Source organism: Coregonus clupeaformis, chromosome 5 (genome assembly GCF_020615455.1).
Source record: "Coregonus clupeaformis isolate EN_2021a chromosome 5, ASM2061545v1, whole genome shotgun sequence".
Classification (NCBI taxonomy): domain Eukaryota; kingdom Metazoa; phylum Chordata; class Actinopteri; order Salmoniformes; family Salmonidae; genus Coregonus; species Coregonus clupeaformis.
Genome location: NC_059196.1, coordinates 5,058,684 through 5,079,031, shown reverse-complemented (window position 1 = coordinate 5,079,031; position 20,348 = coordinate 5,058,684). Strand labels below are relative to the sequence as shown.

Below are 20,348 nucleotides of genomic sequence, written 5' to 3'. Positions count from 1 at the left end.
AAAGTTTAAGAACATCACTTTGTGGAAGCTGCTCTTTATTTTAAAAAACAAAAACAAAACAAAAAACACTCAATGTCTGCTACAAGTTCTAATTACATAAACAAAAATATAATCCACGCAGGACAAACATAAAATATCCTGAATCAAACTTAGGTAGGTCAGATTTTGATTGAATTGCTTTCATATTTCATACATCTTTCACTTCCCTCTCCATTGAACAGTCAGTTTTATATACACAGAGCACCGATCAACAGTGCCCCTCTCTCACCCTGTTCCACTGGATCTTTATACAACTAATTTACATCAAAACTTTGACCCTTCTTTAGTATCTGCAACACTCAGACGGCCAGACACCCTCTCCTCTCGTCTGGCTCCCAGGGAGTCGGCGCTGAGGTGGTGCAGGTAGTGTGGAAAGATGTGTGCAACATGAAAGCAATTCTTTCACATTCAGAGTAAAGGCAGCCATTTAAATGGTCAGTGAGTCGATGGCATGCCAAGCTTAAAGCAAAATGGATCCCACCCCAGTGTGATGCTTCAGACTCGTGGATTAAGTGTTTTTCAACTAGACAGAAAAGTTGCTCCATTGCAAAAAACCCTAGGCACAGAATTGACTATTTAGATTACCGACTCATACTGGAACCCCCTACTCCGCTTGCACAGGGGAGATCATGAGATTTTATCTAGTAAGAATTGTTCTTTACACAAAACTTGGAGAATATTTAGTGCTCTATCATTCCGTTTATAGGTGTATTTTATATAATATCTATTTTCTTTTCTCTACCTCTCCAATGAAATAATCCAACATCCATGTTAAAATGGCCTCCCACAGGTGCTCAATGTACTATAGATTTCACTATAAAATGTTTTCCCCCAGTCTTAAAATCAAATCATAAATAAATAAATAAACACACGAAGAATGTCTACTGTAAACACAGTAAAAAGACAAACTAAAACAGGTGTAAACGTCATTAGCATCACTACTCAGTGACAGTTAAATAACTAGGAAATGGATGACTGATGATCGGATCAAGAGGGAAGGATTCCTCTCCTCTTTTCTTCTTGTCCCTCCTCCCCCTCCCACTAGACTTGTCCCTCCTCCCCCTCCCACTAGACTTGTCCCTCCTCCCCCTCCCACTAGACTTGTCCCTCCTCCCCCTCCCACTAGACTTGTCCCTCCTCCCCCTCCCACTAGACTTGTCCCTCCTCCCCCTCCCACTAGACTTGTCCCTCCTCCCCCTCCCACTAGACTTGTCCCTCCTCCCCCTCCCACTAGACTTGTCCCTCCTCCCCCTCCCACTAGACTTGTCCCTCCTCCCCCCTCCCACTAGACTTGTCCCTCCTCCCCCTCCCACTAGACTTGTCCCTCCTCCCCCTCCCACTAGACTTGTCCCTCCTCCCCCTCCCACTAGATTCGAACACCAAGCTGTTACACGCAAACCACAGTTGTATTTCCAAATACATAATATCAAAGTTTCTCAGCACCCATAGCTATCTTTACAGATGATAAAATGGATGAGGAATCCCTATAGGTTGTTTTTTTAAACAGCAGCATCACTTGACGTCTTGGACAAATGACAGAATAAACAGGTGGTGAATTATCTTCTTCCCAAAGTCATTTGGACATGGTTTCCATGGTTTTCCTCCAGTCATTGCACTGTTCATTGTGTTCTTGACATGTCTGTATTTGGGGGGAGGGGTGAACGTTTCTCTGAAGAGTTAGACTGGCAATGAGGACAAAGCTTTGCTGCTAAGTGCTTCATCTTCTGAGACACACTTCATATTACATGAACTGCATCTGTGGGTGGAATTCAACATACAATGATTTATTAGACAAGAGTTTTACCAGCCCGCTCTTGGTGGTTCTGAAAACGCATCACAATGTCCTCAGAGCAAAAGCAACTGTCACACAAGATACAGCTGATGAATCAAGATTTCAGCAATGGCGAACTATTGCCTGAAAACTACAATGCTATATCTGAAGTCATAGAATGGGGGAAAAAAGTATATCCACATAGACGTAATGGCTAGTGTATCTGTGGAAAGTGTAAAAGAAGGTTTTTAAAAATCCTGAAATGCATCTGCTGATTATTTAAGCGAGCAAGACACAAACCAACTAATCAAGCCCATATAAAGTGCAAGAGATAATAGCGAGAGGAAATGAACAGCAGTGGTTGATCAGATGGAAGAAGCAGTGTGCTTGCAAGTAGAGACGATAACAGTAAGAGAAGAGAAAAAAAGAGAAGCATTAGCGTGAAGCCGCGCTGCGCATGCATGTACATCCGCAAGCACAGAGCATGCTGTACCTAAGAGACGCTCTACAAGAAATCCTTGAGAGAGAGCTGTGCAAATGGGTCCTGTCCAGGGGCTCGGAGAGGACTCTGGCTGGAAGGACTAGAGGCTGCAGAGGGCTATTTCAGGGAGAGGGAGAAACACACGGGAGGAGGAGAGGTCAGAGAGAGCAAGAGAGAGAGAGAGTGAGAGTGATAGTGAGAGTGAGAGAGAGGGAGGGATCAGATAGAAGGAAAGAGAAGAATGAAGGGTGAAAGAGGTTACACAAAGAGAGGTAAAACTTGGGGACTCTTGAGGAAAGTGATGACAGACAGATTTGTCCCTCTCCTCCTGAGAGGTAAGAGTAAACTAGAACACTGTTGTCATCACAGGGGGTAGTACACACACACACAACGGATACTGTAACTAGACACCACACAGCACTGAATACACCTGGACACTGAACTCATACAACCCTACAATGGACATTAACCCTCACGTGCATGGTACACACACGTCTGATTATTGTACAAACACACACCTGGGCACTGGATACAGAGCCGAAGGGGTTGGGCGGCCTCATGATGGGCTGGTTGTACATCATGTTGGGTTGGTTCATCATACCCATAGAGCCAAGCTGTTGGGGTGGCTAAAGACAATAGCATAGAGAAACATCAGGCATAATAGACATGCTACAGTAGATTGCATAGCACAGAAGGATGTATGGGACTTTTAACTGTTACTCCTATTACTAGTGCATGGCTATTACCTCTCTCAGTGCTAGCTAAACAGTATGGCTATTCCCTCAGTAAATAATAATAATAATACATTCTATTTAGCGGACGCCTTTCAAGATACTCAAGGAAATCTTACATTAAAAGCTGGACTACATAAAATCAAGTACAGTACATAAAATGCATCAACTAAAAGCGTGTGTGGGGGGGTGGGGACAGACACTAGGCTATAGGCTCTCTCGAAGAGGTGTGTTTTGATGATTTTTTTTTTTAATGACATGACTGTGTCTGCATGTTGTATGTGTTGGGGGAGTGCATTCCAGAGGCTGGGTGCCGAGCAGCTGAAGGCCCGGGCACCCATGGTGGAAAGGCGGAATGGGGGGGGGGGTACAGAGGAGCACCCAGCCTCTGGTACTAACTACTGCATGGCTAAGTCCCTCAGTACTAACTACTGCATGGCTAAGTCCCTCAGTACTAACTACTGCATGGCTAAGTCCCACAGTACTAACTACTGCATGGCTAAGTCCCTCAGTACTAACTACTGCATGGCTAAGTCCCTCAGTACTAACTACTGCATGGCTATGTCCCTCAGTGCTAGCTAATGCATGGCTAAGTCCCTCAGTACTAACTACTGCATGGCTATGTCCCTCAGTGCTAGCTAATGCATGGCTAAGTCCCTCAGTGCTAATGCATCCAGACACCCATCTGACAGATACTGACCATGCCATATCCCCCCATCATGCCTGTGGGTGTTGTGGCAGGGTATGCCATGACCGGGGGGGTCTGCAGAGACACAAACACACCAATGAGGACACAACATCTTCTCCCACAGAGAATCCAGCAGACCGATGTCAAGTCAGGACAACAACTTCTTAACACTGGTCTAATACCAACACTAGAGTGATACAGTAGCTAAAAAAAACAATCATCACAGACAGATAAGAGCACCAGTACTGTAAGAGGCCAGTGTAGTGTGTATTACCATGGAGACAGGGTTCCAGGTGGTGTTTGGGGCTGCTTTGGGCTGCCAGTTGCTTCCGCCAGTCAGCCTCTTCTCCCCCGGCTGACTCCAGTGGATGTCACTGTAGGTTACGACAGCTAATATTAGCACTGGCTCCTAACTGCTGCTGGCTATACAGAACAGTTCTTCATCTAGCACTGTGACCACGGCACGTTGAAGAGACTGAACAGCACGAACAGCTCACTTACTTTTTCGTTGTGCCATTTCCAATCCCGAGATCTACAAGAGGATAGTAATATAAATGTGAGATGTACACATTCAGAAATAGTTTGTTCTACTACTATAGCTGTGTGACATATTGCGGTCTAACCTATGAGTGAAAATATAAATAGACACCATGATTCACTCAGGCAAAGATGGGTGTTCTCTTTTAAATCCGTAGTTTTCTATTCAGGGAGTATTATCTGAATTAAATATCCTAGCATGACGTTGTGACACTTACTGCCCACCAGGTTGGCCAGGGAGGAGTCCAGGTCATCGCCTACCAGTTTGTCTGACAGCTGATTGATGGCGCACAGCGCCTGATTGGAGCTGACCATGGTGGGTTTCAGGATGTCTAAGGAGGACAGAGAGGTGTACATTGGTTGGATGTGAAACATCATGTGCATCAAACAGTAAAATATTCAACACCTCACCATCAGAGTCAATATTGTTAGTGCCAGTAGCTTTGGCTCCAAAGACTGACTCGAAGTCCACTTGGAGTGCTCCTGGGGGAGGGGCCTGTGTTGCTGTGGAGTACCCTGTAAAGAGGTCAAAGGGGAGGCTGCTCAGAACACGGCAGGTGCAATGATGGAGAAGTATTATTCCATTGGTGTTAAAGTCAGAGCTGCTAAATAGTTACAGAAAGCCACCTTATAGCAAATGGTGGTCTCCTAAATGGCTAGTAGAACTATGCTACCTCTGAATAGACCTGCTACAGTAGAGCTACAGGTTCTCTAGTACTCTACCTCTGAATAGACCTGCTACAGCACAGCTACAGTTTTCTCTACCTCTGAATAGACCTGCTACAGTACAGCTACAGGTTCTCTAGTACTCTACCTCTGAATAGACCTGCTACAGTACAGCTACAGGTTCTCTAGTACTCTACCTCTGAATAGACCTGCTACAGTACAGCTACAGGTTCTCTAGTACTCTACCTCTGAATAGACCTGCTACAGCACAGCTACAGGTTCTCTAGTACTCTACCTCTGAATAGACCTGCTACAGCACAGCTACAGGTTCTCTAGTACTCTACCTCTGAATAGACCTGCTACAGTACAGCTACAGGTTCTCTAGTACTCTACCTCTGAATAGACCTGCTACAGCACAGCTACAGGTTCTCTAGTACTCTACCTCTGAATAGACCTGCTACAGCACAGCTACAGGTTCTCTAGTACTCTACCTCTGAATAGACCTGCTACAGCACAGCTACAGGTTCTCTAGTACTCTACCTCTGAATAGACCTGCTACAGTACAGCTACAGGTTCTCTAGTACTCTACCTCTGAATAGACCTGCTACAGTACAGCTACAGGTTCTCTACCTCTGAATAGACCTGCTACAGTACAGCTACAGGTTCTCTAGTACTCTACCTCTGAATAGACCTGCTACAGTACAGCTACAGGTTCTCTAGTACTCTACCTCTGAATAGACCTGCTACAGTACAGCTACAGGTTCTCTAGTACTCTACCTCTGAATAGACCTGCTACAGCACAGCTACAGGTTCTCTAGTACTCTACCTCTGAATAGACCTGCTACAGCACAGCTACAGGTTCTCTAGTACTCTACCTCTGAATAGACCTGCTACAGTACAGCTACAGGTTCTCTAGTACTCTACCTCTGAATAGACCTGCTACAGTACAGCTACAGGTTCTCTAGTACTCTACCTCTGAATAGACCTTCTACAGCAGAGGGCTCAGTGGGGTAGGGGGCCTGGTGTGGAAGGTGCTGGGCCATGGACACTGGACCACCACAGAAGGAGTCTGACAACGCCAAAGGAGGAGCAGGAAGAAGAAGAGCGAGCAAAGGAAGGCATTTCAAGGCACAGCAAGAATGGCAGGCAAGGCAAAGTGACAGTACAGACAGAAAGGAGACAGTTAACAGAAAACACTTAGCAGTTGTATAGGGACACTAACAGGTAACAAGTAAAACTAATTCTAACAAAGTCAAAACAGGAACTGCAGAGTACAAGGAGATAAAAATATCCTAAAATCGCCAGACTACCCTAACCATAGGGTTATTTTGGGGCCACTAAACACATTACAAGGGTTGAAGGGCCTATGTTTGCCTATGGGTCAGGAAACATAGGCTGGGATGGTGAGCCATCGTAGTACCTGAGATGGAGTGTTCTATCCGCACTGTGCGTTTGTAATTGGTTGAAACGGACGAGTTTGTGTCAGTAAAGGGATTATAACGATCTAGAGAATCAAAAATAATATTGGTAAGGGAAACAGATTTCAACTTATAGCTCTAAGAGGATACTACAAGAGAAAATAATCAAATCGGTTTGTAATATCAGAATCTAGAAGCAATAGCCTATTTGAATACATTATGAAAAAATATATTTTTCTGCAGCAGAGAATCATGGCAAGTGGAGGCTTTGCATTTTAAGGTACACAACAAACATTTAACTTTAGATAGCTATGAGATCATTTACATGTAGACAGAAGTAACAACAGCAGGGCTTATGGGAGACTTCCTTCAAACAGTCCCACAGAGAGACACATGAAGGCTATTTCAGGAGGAACAAAGATTATCTTTACCACCAAACATTTCATGACCAGACGTCCTAGAGGAATAGCTAACACCGTCGGAGGACACGACAGGTAAGTGAGCGGCGGCATCGACAACGACTTTTGAGAGGAAAGGGTTAAGGTTTGGCACGGAGTCATCTGCAGCTTCAGCAGAGGTGAAAGGATCTAGGCAGGCAGAGGAGAGAAAGAACGAGAAGAGATACAGAAGAGAAGAACAGGAGGACATCAGAGTCAGACGCAACAGGAAGAGAGGGAGAGCATGCAGAACAGAACAGGTTATGGTAGAAGACAGTACAGGGGTCCTGTGGTGGTGGCTGTTTCTCCTACCTGCCCATGCTGTGGCCACAGGAAGCCCTGTAGAACTGGCCTGCATTGAAGGGTTAAAGGTCTGCTGAATGTCAAACAGGTCACTCTCCATCTTCAGAGCACTGAGGAGAGAGACAGCGGTGATGCTATACCTGAATCAACACTGGGACATGTAGATGAACATCAGAATTACCAGATACACACAGAAGTATTGAGGTAGAGGTTATCTCTAACCACAGATCTAGAATCAGAGCACTCTAAATCCTACCCTTACCCACTAGGAGGATGAAGAAATATCTGACCCTGTATCAGTGGTTAGCAGCAACTTCTACATAATCCACGCTAACCTCTATGGTCAACCACATGAGTGGGTAAGCTTCACAGGTCATAGGTGAAAGTTTACCCATTGGAGCAGCTGGGTGTGGAGAAGAGGTCGATGGCCGGGGCTGTGCTGATAGTGCCCCCGGTGGTGGAGACAGGAGACGTGTCTGTGGTGGCGAAGGAAGGCCTCTTAGAGAGCTCCTTCAGCCTCTGTTCCTGGGTGGAAAGAGTCCAAGTCAAATACAGACACTCTACAGATGTAGAATGTAGAGCGTAGACTAGAGAAGGCGATGGTTGTAGTTATGTATGTGGGCCATACTGGATCGACCAAACAAGGCTTTGAATTGTTCAAATCATTGCCTGCATACTGCAACATATCACTGTCCTTCACATGTAGATGGGACAGGCAACATAAAACCATGTCCATTCTCGTCAAATTCATGTTGTGATCCACGCGTCTCAAATTCATGTTGTGATCCACGCGTCTCAAATTCATGTTGTGATCCACGCGTCATGACGGCTGTACCTTCAGTGCTTTGAGACGAGCCTGTTCCTCCTCCAGAGCAGCCTGCTTCTCCCGCTCGTCTACTTTAGTAAAAGACATCCCCGTACTGGCCAGCGAGGACACTGCGTTGGATAGAGTACTGGCCCTGAAACAACACACAACAGTAAACACTGCTAGGCAGAATACTACAGCAACCCTGGCTCAAAACATCAATAACCATTACCATCAATAATAATTAAAGCAATCTTGGCTTAAGAGCTTTGTGCACAAAGCAAATCAGTTATTATAGTGGCAGCTGCTTCTAGGCTACCTGCAGGGGTATAGTGGACTCAGTGCCAAAGACACTCCAGTGTGAGACGAAGGATACGTCCCAAATGGCACCCTGTTTCCTATGCACTACTTTTGACCAGGGCCCATAGGGCTCTGTTCAAATGTAGTGCACTATGTAGAGAATAGGGTGCCATTTGGGACGCAGCCCATCCTGTACATACCTGCTGGCAGCGGTGGAGTCTTTGACCTTCTTCCCCTCTAGAGAGGCCAGATGCTGCTCCAGAGCTTCCAGGAGGCTACTGGGAGCCTGTTGTAATTGAGAACAGCAGTTAGTATAGGCCAGGGTTGGAAACATGCAGTTAGACTGTACTGTATGAACACAACCATCTCAGGCAGTGATGGGCAACCTGGTTACTGTACTGTACATACACTAGCTATAGGTCTTGAGTTTTTCCTGACAACATTTTCTGAAAACGTTTAGCTGGTCATGTTACGTGGTGAGGAAAAACTCAGTTCCCTAACTATAATGTCCCATATACCACTATAGCTTAGTTACTGGATTCTAGCTAGCACTTAGTGAGGAGCTAAACACTTCCCAGTAAACTAAGGGACAAATACTAACTCAAGACACTACAGAAATACATTGATGTACAAGGCAGACACACAGAAGGACTGTGTTGCCCACCACCAGTCAATGGTTGTTTGCTTTTCAGCTGAAAGCCACATTGGATGAGTGATATTGAAATGTGTGTGGATGACACACACAACGGCACTTTCAACATCCTACAGTATGTGGTGTTGAATTGGCAATGTCTAAGCACACCTGGGCAGCCATGTTGGATGGGCTATGTATATTTCATGTGACAAAGAGAACTTTGTATACAATTTGTTCCACTCCAATAAAACACAATATCAATGAGACAAAGAGTCAGAGTAGAGGCATGCAAAGACAACACCAAAGCAAGTCACAGACACAGAAGAGTGAGATGAGAATACTTACACAAACTGTGAACTAAAGGTGGAAAGATAAGGGGAAATACAGAATATAAAAGGCGGTGATGGTCAGAGATAAATAGCTATATTGAACCGTAACTATAATGTATGTCAGTGTCACTGACTGTAGCACAACAGGTGTGGGGGGCCATTATTCAATTTGCTGTACACTGTGTGAAATCAGTAGTACTGTAAGATACACAGTCAGTTTGGACTCTTAACACCTTTATTTACTGTAGATAGAGCCTAATCAAGAGAGGAAGAAGAAGAAAAAGTGAGAAATATGCCTCAATTGGCAACATGCGCTGGAGGACTTCATGCACTGAACAGTGCCTTATCTCTGGGAGATGTGTGCAGGGTGGAGTAAATATTGTGGTGGGGCAACAGAGCTGATTAAATAAGAGGAGTTAATACTGAGATAGAGAGACACACAAAGAGGAGAAAGAAATAGAAAGTGACAGCGAGAAATAAGGGAGAGAAAGTGAGAGCGAGAGAGAGAGAGATGGAGACAGAGAGTAGGAATTCAACTGTTTTTTCAGTAGAGACAAACGGACAGAGTAAGTTCGGTGTGTAGGCTTTTTGTGCAGAGTGTGTCTAATAGGTTATACCAGCAGAAGTATATTCCTCTACAGTGTAAAGTCTTACCTGGGAAAGGTCTGGAATGTCTCCTCGATCAATCCCCACCTGCTGTCAAATGAGAATATGTGCAAAGTTATAGTGGTGCCTCTAAATTAAAACGTATTTTCTACCACTACCTAATTTCTACCACCATAATTTTCTCCCAAAAATTTAAATATATCAGAGGTTGTCCCCTTTAATGAATGGTATTGAATGAATGAATAGCATCAAACTCAAAGCAGGTAAAGAAGAAATCACCTCTGCCACTTTAAGGAACTCTGAGATTCGGGTCATTCGGGTCAGAAACTTCTTGTAGATATCCAGGCCCTCTTTACACTGGGTTTTCTTCATGTCAAAGTACTTCTCTGTGGTAAAAAATAAGTACATGAATAAAACAGCTGGCATTAGCGCCGAAAGTCTGTAGACACACTAGGGATAAACTCTGTAGAGAATTTAGTCTCTATTAGTACAATTTAGTACTGTACATATCAAAAGATATATAGTACAAGGACCTAAAAAGCACTTCTCCAGATTAAACATTTTAAAAGAGTATTGTTCAGAAAATAGTGGAGTAAATAAAGTTGGAGTTGAGGTTTTACCCAGCAGGTTGATGATGCCTTCGTTATATGCAGCAAAAAGCCTAATGGAATCTTTGAAGAGGAGCATGAACCCTGCATTGATCACTCCGTTTGTGAGCTCATTGGCATTAACCTGAAGGAGACACATCATCCAGTTTCACATAAGCCATAAATTGCCCAATTAACACACAATAATGACTTTGGCATCGCTGACAAACAATAAAAGAGCAGGTCAGTGAGGAGGAAAATAGCCTGTATCTATCTCTAGTTTCAGCACTGCCCATTCAGTAATCAGTATGCCTGACACAATCTGTTAGCCCCAGGAACCCTCATATTACAGTAGAAGAGCAGCACGGTTCTGGGGAGGTTGACCTCAGACTCACATTGAAGTCGAGGAGGGCGTCCATCTGGTTTTGTATGATAGGGATGGTCTTCAGTAGCTTCTCTGTATTCATGGTCCTCATCACCCCATCCACCCTGTTGAGATATGTGTGTATGTGTAGTGTTAGATAGGTGTTAGAAGCACAAAGGACAGAGAGTAAGGGAATCAGTGAGAATAGCCTCAGCCAGTCAATTTCTACTGCATGTTAACAATCGTTCCCAGAGTTACAGAAATACTGTGATTACTTCATGGAATATAAAAAGCTTTGAAAATGTTGAAAGGATAATTACATTCTGTCGTTAAAACTGACAGGAATCTTCTCTTCTAAACTAAATATTTGAGCTGTCAATATTTTAAAGTATTTTTTTACACCAGCGGGTGGCTCTGCAAGGGGAAAGTGTTTATTGTAAGAAATTGTTTGAGCCTTTGAACTCCACTGACATACATTCGGGTAAGGAGTGGGTCAGTCAAAAACAAACATACCACTTTCTTCTGTTGATATGTTGGGAATTTCTTACCCTCGTTTTACTTTAGTGAAGTCAAAGGCAACCTGCCTGTACGACACAGCCTTCTCATTCAGATATCGACTGTACCTCCGGATAAATGTGGACATATCGTAGCCTGGGAGAGAGAGACCTGAGAAGTGATATAAATCTTACATTTGTCATGAACACCTACATGAGAGTCATGCTATATTTGTTCATAAGTTATATTGTTTCCTCTTATACGTATTTGTCACTGTAACAGTTAAGGATGAGTTTGAGAAAAGCATTTGAGAGCCAAGGCCTCATATTTTACCTTGTAAACCACTTTTGTCCAAAAAATTACTGAGGTTGAATAATGTGTTCCTTGAAGCCAAGTACTGCACAAAGCGCTGTATCAAAGAAAAAGAGCGGTATTAATACATGTTCTTACATTTTCATTGATCTACAGAAATAGAATAGGACTGGAGTACAAGTAATTTCCAGATTTTTATTAAAATATTGACAAACCTAGAAATTGCCTGGTTAGCAATTGATTGTCTTATTGTCTGTGAACTGAAAACTTCAACACTATAGCATTGCTGTTATAGATATAATATATATTACAGACAATAATGTAATGAGAGGTGAATGTAGACATAGACAATATTGTAGTGAGCGGTGATTGTAAACTCAGCTCACCTCATTGCCGTAGACCATGAGGTGGTGTGTGGCGATGAGCGACTTGAAGACCACCACCCAGCTCGTGCTGGTGGTCCTCTCAAACAGTGAGTCAGCCAGCTGGGGAATGTTCACGTTCATCTCATTGGTGCAATGGATCAGGTCTAAAGACGAGAGCGAGACAAACAAACAGACAGACAGAGAATGTTAGCAATAGCCTGATGTCTTGGAAGACATTTACATTTACGTCATTTTGTTGAAGACCATGGATAATTGATGTCAAGTAGTGAGTTATGGCCACTGGCCTGTAGAGGTTAAAACAACTGTGGATACAAGGCATTTCCCCTATGGGGGAGTTGAATTTTGGGGTAAAGTCAGTTAATATTCTATGAAAGACATTGTTTTGAAATCTGTGTAAACAGGGACACAGGCACTCCGCCCTCAGCTGCAATCTCATTCAATTAGCTTTAATTCAAGGTCTGGCTAATTGCCTAACTACACTCAAGACACTTAATTACTATGCTACAGTACTATAGGCTGCCGCTCTCTTTTCTGTTTTTTGGCACGGCAATTCCTCAAGAGGGTCTACTGAAGTTCAATAGATGAAAGCCTGATGAATAAGTCACCATTTCGAAATCAAACAATGTATTTTTAGTCAAATACACTATACATACAAAAGTATGTGGACACCCCTTCAAATTAGTGGATTTGGCTATTTCAGCCACACCCGTTGCTGACAGGTGTATAAAAGCAAGTACAAAGCCATGCAATCTCCATAGACAAACATTGGCAGTAGAATGGCCTTACTGAAGAGCTCAATGACATTCAACCTGGCACCGTCATAGGATGCCACCTTTCCAACAAGTCAGTTCGTCAAATTGCTGCCCCGGTCAACTGTAAGTGCTGTTATTGTGAAGTGGAAACGTCTAGGAGCAACAACGGCTCAGCAGCGGAACGGGACCGCCGAGTGCTGAAGCGCGTAATAATCGTCTGTCCTCGGTTGCAACACTCACTACAGAGTTCCAAACTGCCTCTGAAAGCAACGTCAGCACAAGAACTGTTCGTCGGGAGCTTCATGAAATGGGTTTCCATGGCCGAGCAGCCGCACACAAGCCTAAGATCACCATGCACAATGCCAAGCGTCGGCTGGAGCGGTGTAAAGCTCGCCGCCATTGGACTCTGGAGCAGTGGAAACACGTTCTCTGGATGATGAATCACGCTTCACCATCTCGCTGTCTGATGGGCGAATCTGGGTTTGCGGATGTCAGGAGAACACTACCTGCCCCAATGCATAATGCCAACTGTAACGTTTGGTTGAGGAGGAATAATGATCTGGGGCTGTTTTTCATGGTTTGGGCTAGGCCCCTTAGTTCCAGTGAAGGGTAATCTTAACGCTACAGCATACAATGACATTCTAGACGATTCTGTGCTTCCAACTTTGTGGCAACAGTTTGGGAAGGTAATTTCCTGTTTCAGCATGACAATGCCCCACGTGCACAAAGCGAGGTCCATACAGAAATGGTTTGTCGAGATCGGTGTGGAAGAACTTGACTGGCCTGCACAGAGTCCTGACCTCAACCCCATCGAACACCTTTGGGATGAATTGGAACGCTGATTGCGAGCCAGGCCTAATTGCCCAACGTCAGTGCCCGACCTCACTAATGCGCTTGTTGCTGAATGGAAGCAAGTCCCCGCAGCAATGTTCCAACATCTAGTGGAAAGCCTTCCCAGAAGAGTGGAGGCTGTTATAGCAGCAAAGGGGGGACCAACTCCATATTAATGCCCATGATTTTGGAACGAGATGTTCGACGAACAGGGGTCCACATACACTACATAACCAAAAGCATCTTGGTAACTACTAGCTGCTCCTTCCGCCACCAGTTCTCTCCACTCGTCTATAGCCTCAGTTGGCCTAAAGCTCTACTCTGATGAGCCCCATGAACCAGTACAGGTCAGCTACTAGACTATATTCAAATTCCTTTCAAGGTTGCCTTTTCACAAAATACTATTTAAGAAAAAACTGGATTCTCAACAATCTGTGTAAGTTTGCTATTTGAGGCCTGGGTGTTTTGTTGGGCACACAGGTAAGACAATTGAAAACTACTACGTCAAGATTGGTTGATTGGACTTCCGGTCTCTGTTGCTTCCAATAATACACATTTTGAAAATGTTCAACCATGTGTCATTCCTCCGCATACAGTAACTCATTAGGTCATACCACTGAACACACTCATGCATCTAGTGTAGGGCTCTTCAAACCTGTTCCTGGAGAGCTACCGTACCGTACGTTTTCGTGCCAACCCTAATATAGCACACCTGATTCTAATAATTAGCTGGCTGATAAACTGAACCAGGTTAGTTAAAATTGGGGTTGGAGTGAAAACCTACAGGAGGCTAACTCTCCAGGGAACAGGGTTGGAGAACCCTGATCTAGTGAGTTGAATTCATGGAAGGCAGTGCTCTTCAACCGTGTTCCTGGGGAGCTTCCCTCCTGTAGGTTCACTCCAACCCCAGTTGTAACTAAACCGATTCAATTTATTAACCAGATAATTAGAATCAGGTGTGCTAGATTAGGGTTGGAGTGAAAACCTACAGGACGGTAGCTTTCCAGGAACAGGGTTGGAGAGCCCTGATGTAGAGAATGGGTGATGCCAGTCAAACCTGTGCAGTCTACCCATTCCCCATTCAGAGTTAAGATTGAGTGATGAACAGATTGACAGTGTAATAACCAGGCCTGGCTTTCTGGCCTATATTCTCACGTTTTCAAAGGAGGGGAGTCTAAGTAGGACAGCATAACCTTCCAGAGCAGCAGTTAGCATGGCTAGTTGATTATCCAGGGAAGACTGGGACGGGAGGTGGGATGACAGCGCTGTCATGTTATAGACACTAGACAGCCTGCTAAATATTCATCCTAGTTTGCATTGTTGCTAACACTTTTTTTTAAATGCACCTTGGTGTCGTCATATGTTGCAACTGCTCTAAAAAGTAGGTCTAACACATCACACTGTATGCAACACTGTACATGAAGACTGTAGCACAACAATTAACCATTTATGTGCAATTGTGTTGCAATCTCTAACAATATCTGGTATATTGTCTGTGTCTTCCATGCATCTGTACTAACATATCAGCCAGGTTTCTGCTGTGAATCCACCATTTAATCTCATTGGGACTACAATACCAAGTAAAGCAGCCACACTGAGAACTCCTAAATATTACTGTGTGGACAGTGGGCCAGGAATGATGTCAGTGTTATTTTCACAGCTCTTTATATAAGGCCTAGGCGGCCTACTGTTCTGTCTGTGTATGAGAGGCTGTGAGTGAGTCTCAGGTATGTCACGTTGGACGGCTGGTCGAGTTTGGGTGAGCCAACAGACTTCTGAACACTCTACCAACATTCACTCATCCTGTTAGATAATGGCTCCTGTACCTCAGTAGAGTACTGTAGGCCTACGCTCAACTAACAGGTGTGAAACAACAGGCTGGCTGAATCAACTCACAACTTTAGCATAGATAGTCCATAGGATTCAAATGTGATTAGAAGTGGGCACTTTCAGATTAAGTTACCAGTAACCACCTTGGTTTCACACAGTTTTCCAGTTGTTCCAAAGGTCAATGTATGCAAAAGGAACTTAGGAAAAGCAATACAATATGTAGCTAGCCTACTACATGCTTCAGCTGGGGTCTGAACCAGCAACCTCCACATCATTGTACCTGTGTGTCATGCAATATGCTCCTATAATCATGATGACAATTACATTTGAACAGTAACCTATTATGCATAACCTGCTTGCAGAAGAGATACAACATCCTTGAGATTTAATCACGTATAATGAAATGTATTATAGTGAGAATGAATTAATGGACAGGACATTTATTGCATTCACTGTTACTTTTGCAGTGGCAGGTGCTCTGCTTTGTGACAAGTAGCATTTCTGAGGATGGTCACACAGATTAAAAAGGTCTGACGCTGCCATCAGGGTTATATATATATATATCAGTCTGCTGGATGTCTGGTCTGATTAATCAGGCTGTAATACACAATTAATTGGTATTTACAGCCTGAAACTAATGCCTGCAAAATCGTGTAAATGTTCCTTACCACAATGTTGAATAAAATGACATGTAAACTGACTCTACTGGTTGTCTGTGCGGTTTGTCCTTCAGCTGCTCTAAATTTGAGAAAAAATATCCAAAGGAAAAGTATTTGTGGCCTTCCATGGAATGAGTTTGACAACCCTGCATAAAAGTAAAACTGCAAAAAAATGTGGCAAAGAAATTAACTTTATGTCCTGAATACAAAGCGTTATGTTTGGGGCAAATCCAACACAACACATCACTGAGTACCACTCTTCATATTTTCAAGCATGGTGGTGGCTGCACCATGTTATGGGTATGCTTGTCATCAGCAAGGACAAGGGAGTTTTTTTTGGATAAAAGTAAATGGAATAGAGCTAAACACAGTCAAAATCCTATAGGAAAGCCTTTCCAACAGACACTGGGAGATAAATATTAACCTTTCAGCAGGACAATAACCTATAACACAAGGCCAAATATACACTGGAGTTGCTTACCAAGACGACATTGAATGTTCCTGAGTGGCCTAGTTACAGTTAACATAAATTGGCTTGAAAATCTATAGCAAGACTTGAAAAATGTCTGTCTAGCAATGATCAACAACCAACTTGACAGAGCTTGAAGAATTTTAAAAGAGAATAATGTGCAAATATTGTACAATCCAGGTGTGCAAAGCTCTTGGAGACTTACCCAGAAAGACTCACAGCTGTAAACGCTGCCAAATGTGATTCTAACATGTATTGACTCAGGAGTGTGAAATGTGAATACTTATGTAAATGAAATATTTCTGTATTTCCTTTTCAATACATTTGCTAAAAAATTCTAAACTTCGTCATTATGGGGTGTTGTGTGTAGATGGGTGAGAAAAATATATGATTTAATCGATTTTGAATTCTGGCTGTCACACAACAAAATGTGCAATAAGTTAAGGGGTATGAATACTTTCAAAAGGCGCTGTACATGTGTTTCCCTCAGCAGAGACAGACACACCTAGTAGTGATGATAATGTAGCCTACACTTTGCATGTGGGACTGAAAGTATTCTCCTTGATACTTCCTCTAGGCCTACTCTGAAATATGTACAAGGTAGTTTCCACAGCTGAGCTGTTCAAAGGTGGTTGTTATACCCTCTTCCTATGGTAAATGTATAAAATAGGCCTACTGAATTTACTCACATTAACATATTTGGGGGGGCATTTTTGTACAGCCAAAACGTTAATGTACTGTATCATGGAGAACTGGTCAATTGTAAGATAAGATACACTGACTGATAATTACATGATAACTGTTAAGGCCAGGGAGGGTTGCCTAAAGCTATGCGGAATGAATTAAACCGCTAACGTTATACAGACGGCTAGAAAGCTAGCTAATTTGACAGTACTGTTGATGATGAGTAGGCCTACACTGAAATGATTATTAATTTTTTTATCTAATATTACTGTTGTTAACGTCCAGTTAAATAATGTTACGAGCATTCTCATTGTATGCTATCGTTTTACTACAATGTATCCTTGATACATTTTGATAGAAACTAGCAATAACATTAGCCTATCCATTCTGGCTTTGGGCCTTGTGTAACCATCGCCATAACTCAAGAGATGCAGAACTCAATGAACAATGACACATTATATCAGTAATTCTTGATCATTTCGATACTTACAATCCAAATGTTTCTTTTTCGGACCCATTATTTCATGTGTGGTGGCCTTGCATACTGTTTTCGACACAGCAGATCCAGTTACACTGTGCTGGGCTGCAGTTATCCTGTCAGTAATGCTCTGCCCCGACATCTTCGTTTATTGATGCAACAAAGAATTTGAAAAATCACAATATGTCTATAAAGTTCCAAATTAATTGAATGATATAATCTTCACGGTTGACACCGCCTGTCCACCGTCTATTTAAAAAATAAAAGAAAGAAAGGGGGAAAAACAAAGAAAAAGACGAGGCGGAAGAAAAATTATACAAAGATATTCAAACAACGTATCCAAAGCTTGATTATTTCAGTTCAGTGTTGATCCGAATGACGCCTTTGATCAAATTGATTTCATAAATAAAGATGCGTCGGTAGATTTGGTGGGTTCTCTTGCTGACTCATTCTCTGCCCATCTCTCATCCCGATCTCTCGCTCACTGGATCCCTGTGTGTCTCCTGTCTTCGTATCGCCACTCCTGCTGGGTTTAAAGGACTAGAAGCATTCAGGGAAATGGCGGGCCTGCTCTGTTCTCAGAAAGGTTAGGATGTATGACGTTATACGGAGCATGCCGACCTAGAATCAGATTTTACATCCATAATCCATAACATTATATTATGTGAAGGTGTCCACAACTGATTGTGGTCTTGGTGGGAAATGAATATGCCAGACCACAGCAATTACGCCTAAATCAATCTTCTGCAATAATATCCTAACATTTTCAAATTCTCAAGGTAAACTGGGCATATGCCCACAGGTCGTTTTTTTGTTGTTGTTGTTGCAACACATATGTCCAAGTCCCACTCAAGTCCCACTTTTGTGTTGATTAGGCCTAGGCTACACTGGCTGCGTTCTTCTTCTTTGAGGTTTATTGGCAGACTACACTCATACGGTGTATTGCTGCCACCTACTGTATGGGGTAGTAAAAAATACCCCAAAAACTAAATATGTTTTGGATAACGAATTCATACTATATACCCAAAAACACTAACCAAATTCACGCTACTAACCTGAATTTCAAAACAAAACAAAAAAACTGTACTATTCAGATCCCTACACAGGCTCAGGAACCTGGGAGGGGAACCTCTTTATTCAGTACTCCCTGTAACATTTCGGCTGTAAAGTCTTGAGATCCAGAAATCTATTTGCCACAATGATGTCTGGCTTTTTTGATGTTTTATTAGTTTGACTAGTGCAATTTATCACTTGCGCTTGTCAAAGTTGCGTCAATTCAAATCTGGCATTAGGAACAAAAGAGGTCAACACGACTTCTAAGATATACTAGTTATTTTAATTAATGCAAAAACCTTCAATGTTAAATATGATGTTTCGTATATACGGGCTCTCTGAAATACCTCGCAGGGCACTTCAGAGAACTAATCCATTGTTTCAGATTGTTGCTCAAATACTCTGACAGAGAGAGTTTCCCACCTCTCTGTTGGCCAATCAGAGCAAAGACTTGAGCGTGGTTTAGACTTACTCAGCCTATCCGTTGATGCACCCCTGTTGCCAGGCATAAGTCCATATCATAACAACCTGTCATAGTGAGAAGAGCCAGCTCCCTTAGACACCATTCCTACGTCCAAGGAAGGTTCACAGATCACAAAGAACCAGTATATTCCAGTATCTGGAGACAAAAATCCCTATCCCACTTTACCCCCTAAAACAGCTCTTCACATCAATCACAGCTTGCCAGGTGTCACAACCTACATTAGCCCAGTCAAGAATGCATTCTTTCTAAGTTAGTCATCCCATCAATTAGGAGAATAATAAATCTCTCACACGCTATAAACGCAAAGTCCACCTTCTTCACTATTAGTGTGTCGGGATCCTTCTCCTGCATGGCATTCACTGCAGAGTGTGGGACGTCCACTACCATCGTCTCTCTACTCACTCCTTCAGCTATTTCACTGCCTCCACATAGAAGACCTGCTGGATGGCCCTGATCCTAACTACTGTGACCTCCATCTGTACAGGGCACTCCGGGAACGTGATTCCCATCACAATTACAACAACATTCATCGGACTCTTCAACTACTACATATTTATTCCTTCGACAAACACTTGCCACGTGTCCACACGTTTTACAATTGTAACACTGCAGCCTTCTGTGAGACATATCTCACATACATACGTTTGACATAAATTGGGAGAACCACTCCTTCTTTCCATCTATCATTCGATTCAAGCGACGTGCGTCTACCACTCCTGGAATGTTATCACCAAACCACACAGCCTCTATGTCCAACGAGACACCAAAGATGACTCCTTTATCCGGTGCCCTCCTCTGAAAATCTTTGCTTTCCACATCATTCGTCGACATCTTGTTAAGTCACAGAGCTTTCTCCTTTTGCGCTTTTGACACACACGAAATCAACATCATACCGCTGCTGGTCACTCTGACCGATTCCACTTTACCCAATTCGTCCTTCGCCATCTTCGAGACCGCAAACGGGTCACGCAAAAAAACATCCTTGCTCGTGATTCGCATTCCAACCATAAACAGCTGTTCATTTCCAACTTTAGCCCTTTTTACTCCACTCTTCTTCACCATTGTCAACTCATTCTCACCAACTGTACTCGCGCCAAGAGAATCGCACAATACTTCCACTTCCGCCATTGCCCTTCTAGTCCTCCCCCGGACTCCCTCGCTTTTTGCTGTGAAAGATGCGAGAGTTTGTGTTCACTGGCTGCGTTGAGTGCTTTCACAC

General features: G+C 43.2%; 1 protein-coding gene across 12 annotated transcripts; it reads right to left on the bottom strand.

The window, feature by feature from the left end:
• Positions 1-1,393: 1,393 nt before the first annotated feature.
• Positions 1,394-18,437, bottom strand: LOC121559237 (phosphatidylinositol-binding clathrin assembly protein). 12 transcript variants are annotated; one of them, XM_041872527.2, is made up of 24 exons: positions 17,605-18,437; positions 11,890-12,032; positions 11,525-11,600; positions 11,245-11,362; positions 10,728-10,821; positions 10,366-10,477; positions 10,025-10,131; positions 9,794-9,835; positions 9,156-9,167; positions 8,377-8,462; positions 7,907-8,030; positions 7,463-7,596; positions 7,081-7,181; positions 6,763-6,918; positions 6,334-6,417; positions 5,887-5,982; positions 4,659-4,763; positions 4,466-4,579; positions 4,212-4,242; positions 3,985-4,084; positions 3,723-3,785; positions 2,810-2,917; positions 2,304-2,408; positions 1,394-1,795 (listed from the first exon to the last, which is right to left on the bottom strand). In XM_041872527.2, the coding sequence occupies exons 1-23, from the start codon at positions 17,732-17,734 to the stop codon at positions 2,316-2,318; spliced, it is 2,229 nt and encodes a 742-aa protein (XP_041728461.1). In that variant the 5' UTR covers positions 17,735-18,437; the 3' UTR covers positions 1,394-1,795; positions 2,304-2,315. The 12 variants fall into 12 exon arrangements, with proteins under 12 accessions (XP_041728461.1, XP_041728484.1, XP_041728467.1 ...); XM_041872550.2 differs by having other exon boundaries at positions 11,245-11,347; positions 17,605-18,436; XM_041872533.2 differs by having other exon boundaries at positions 7,463-7,590; positions 17,605-18,435.
• Positions 18,438-20,348: the final 1,911 nt, after the last annotated feature.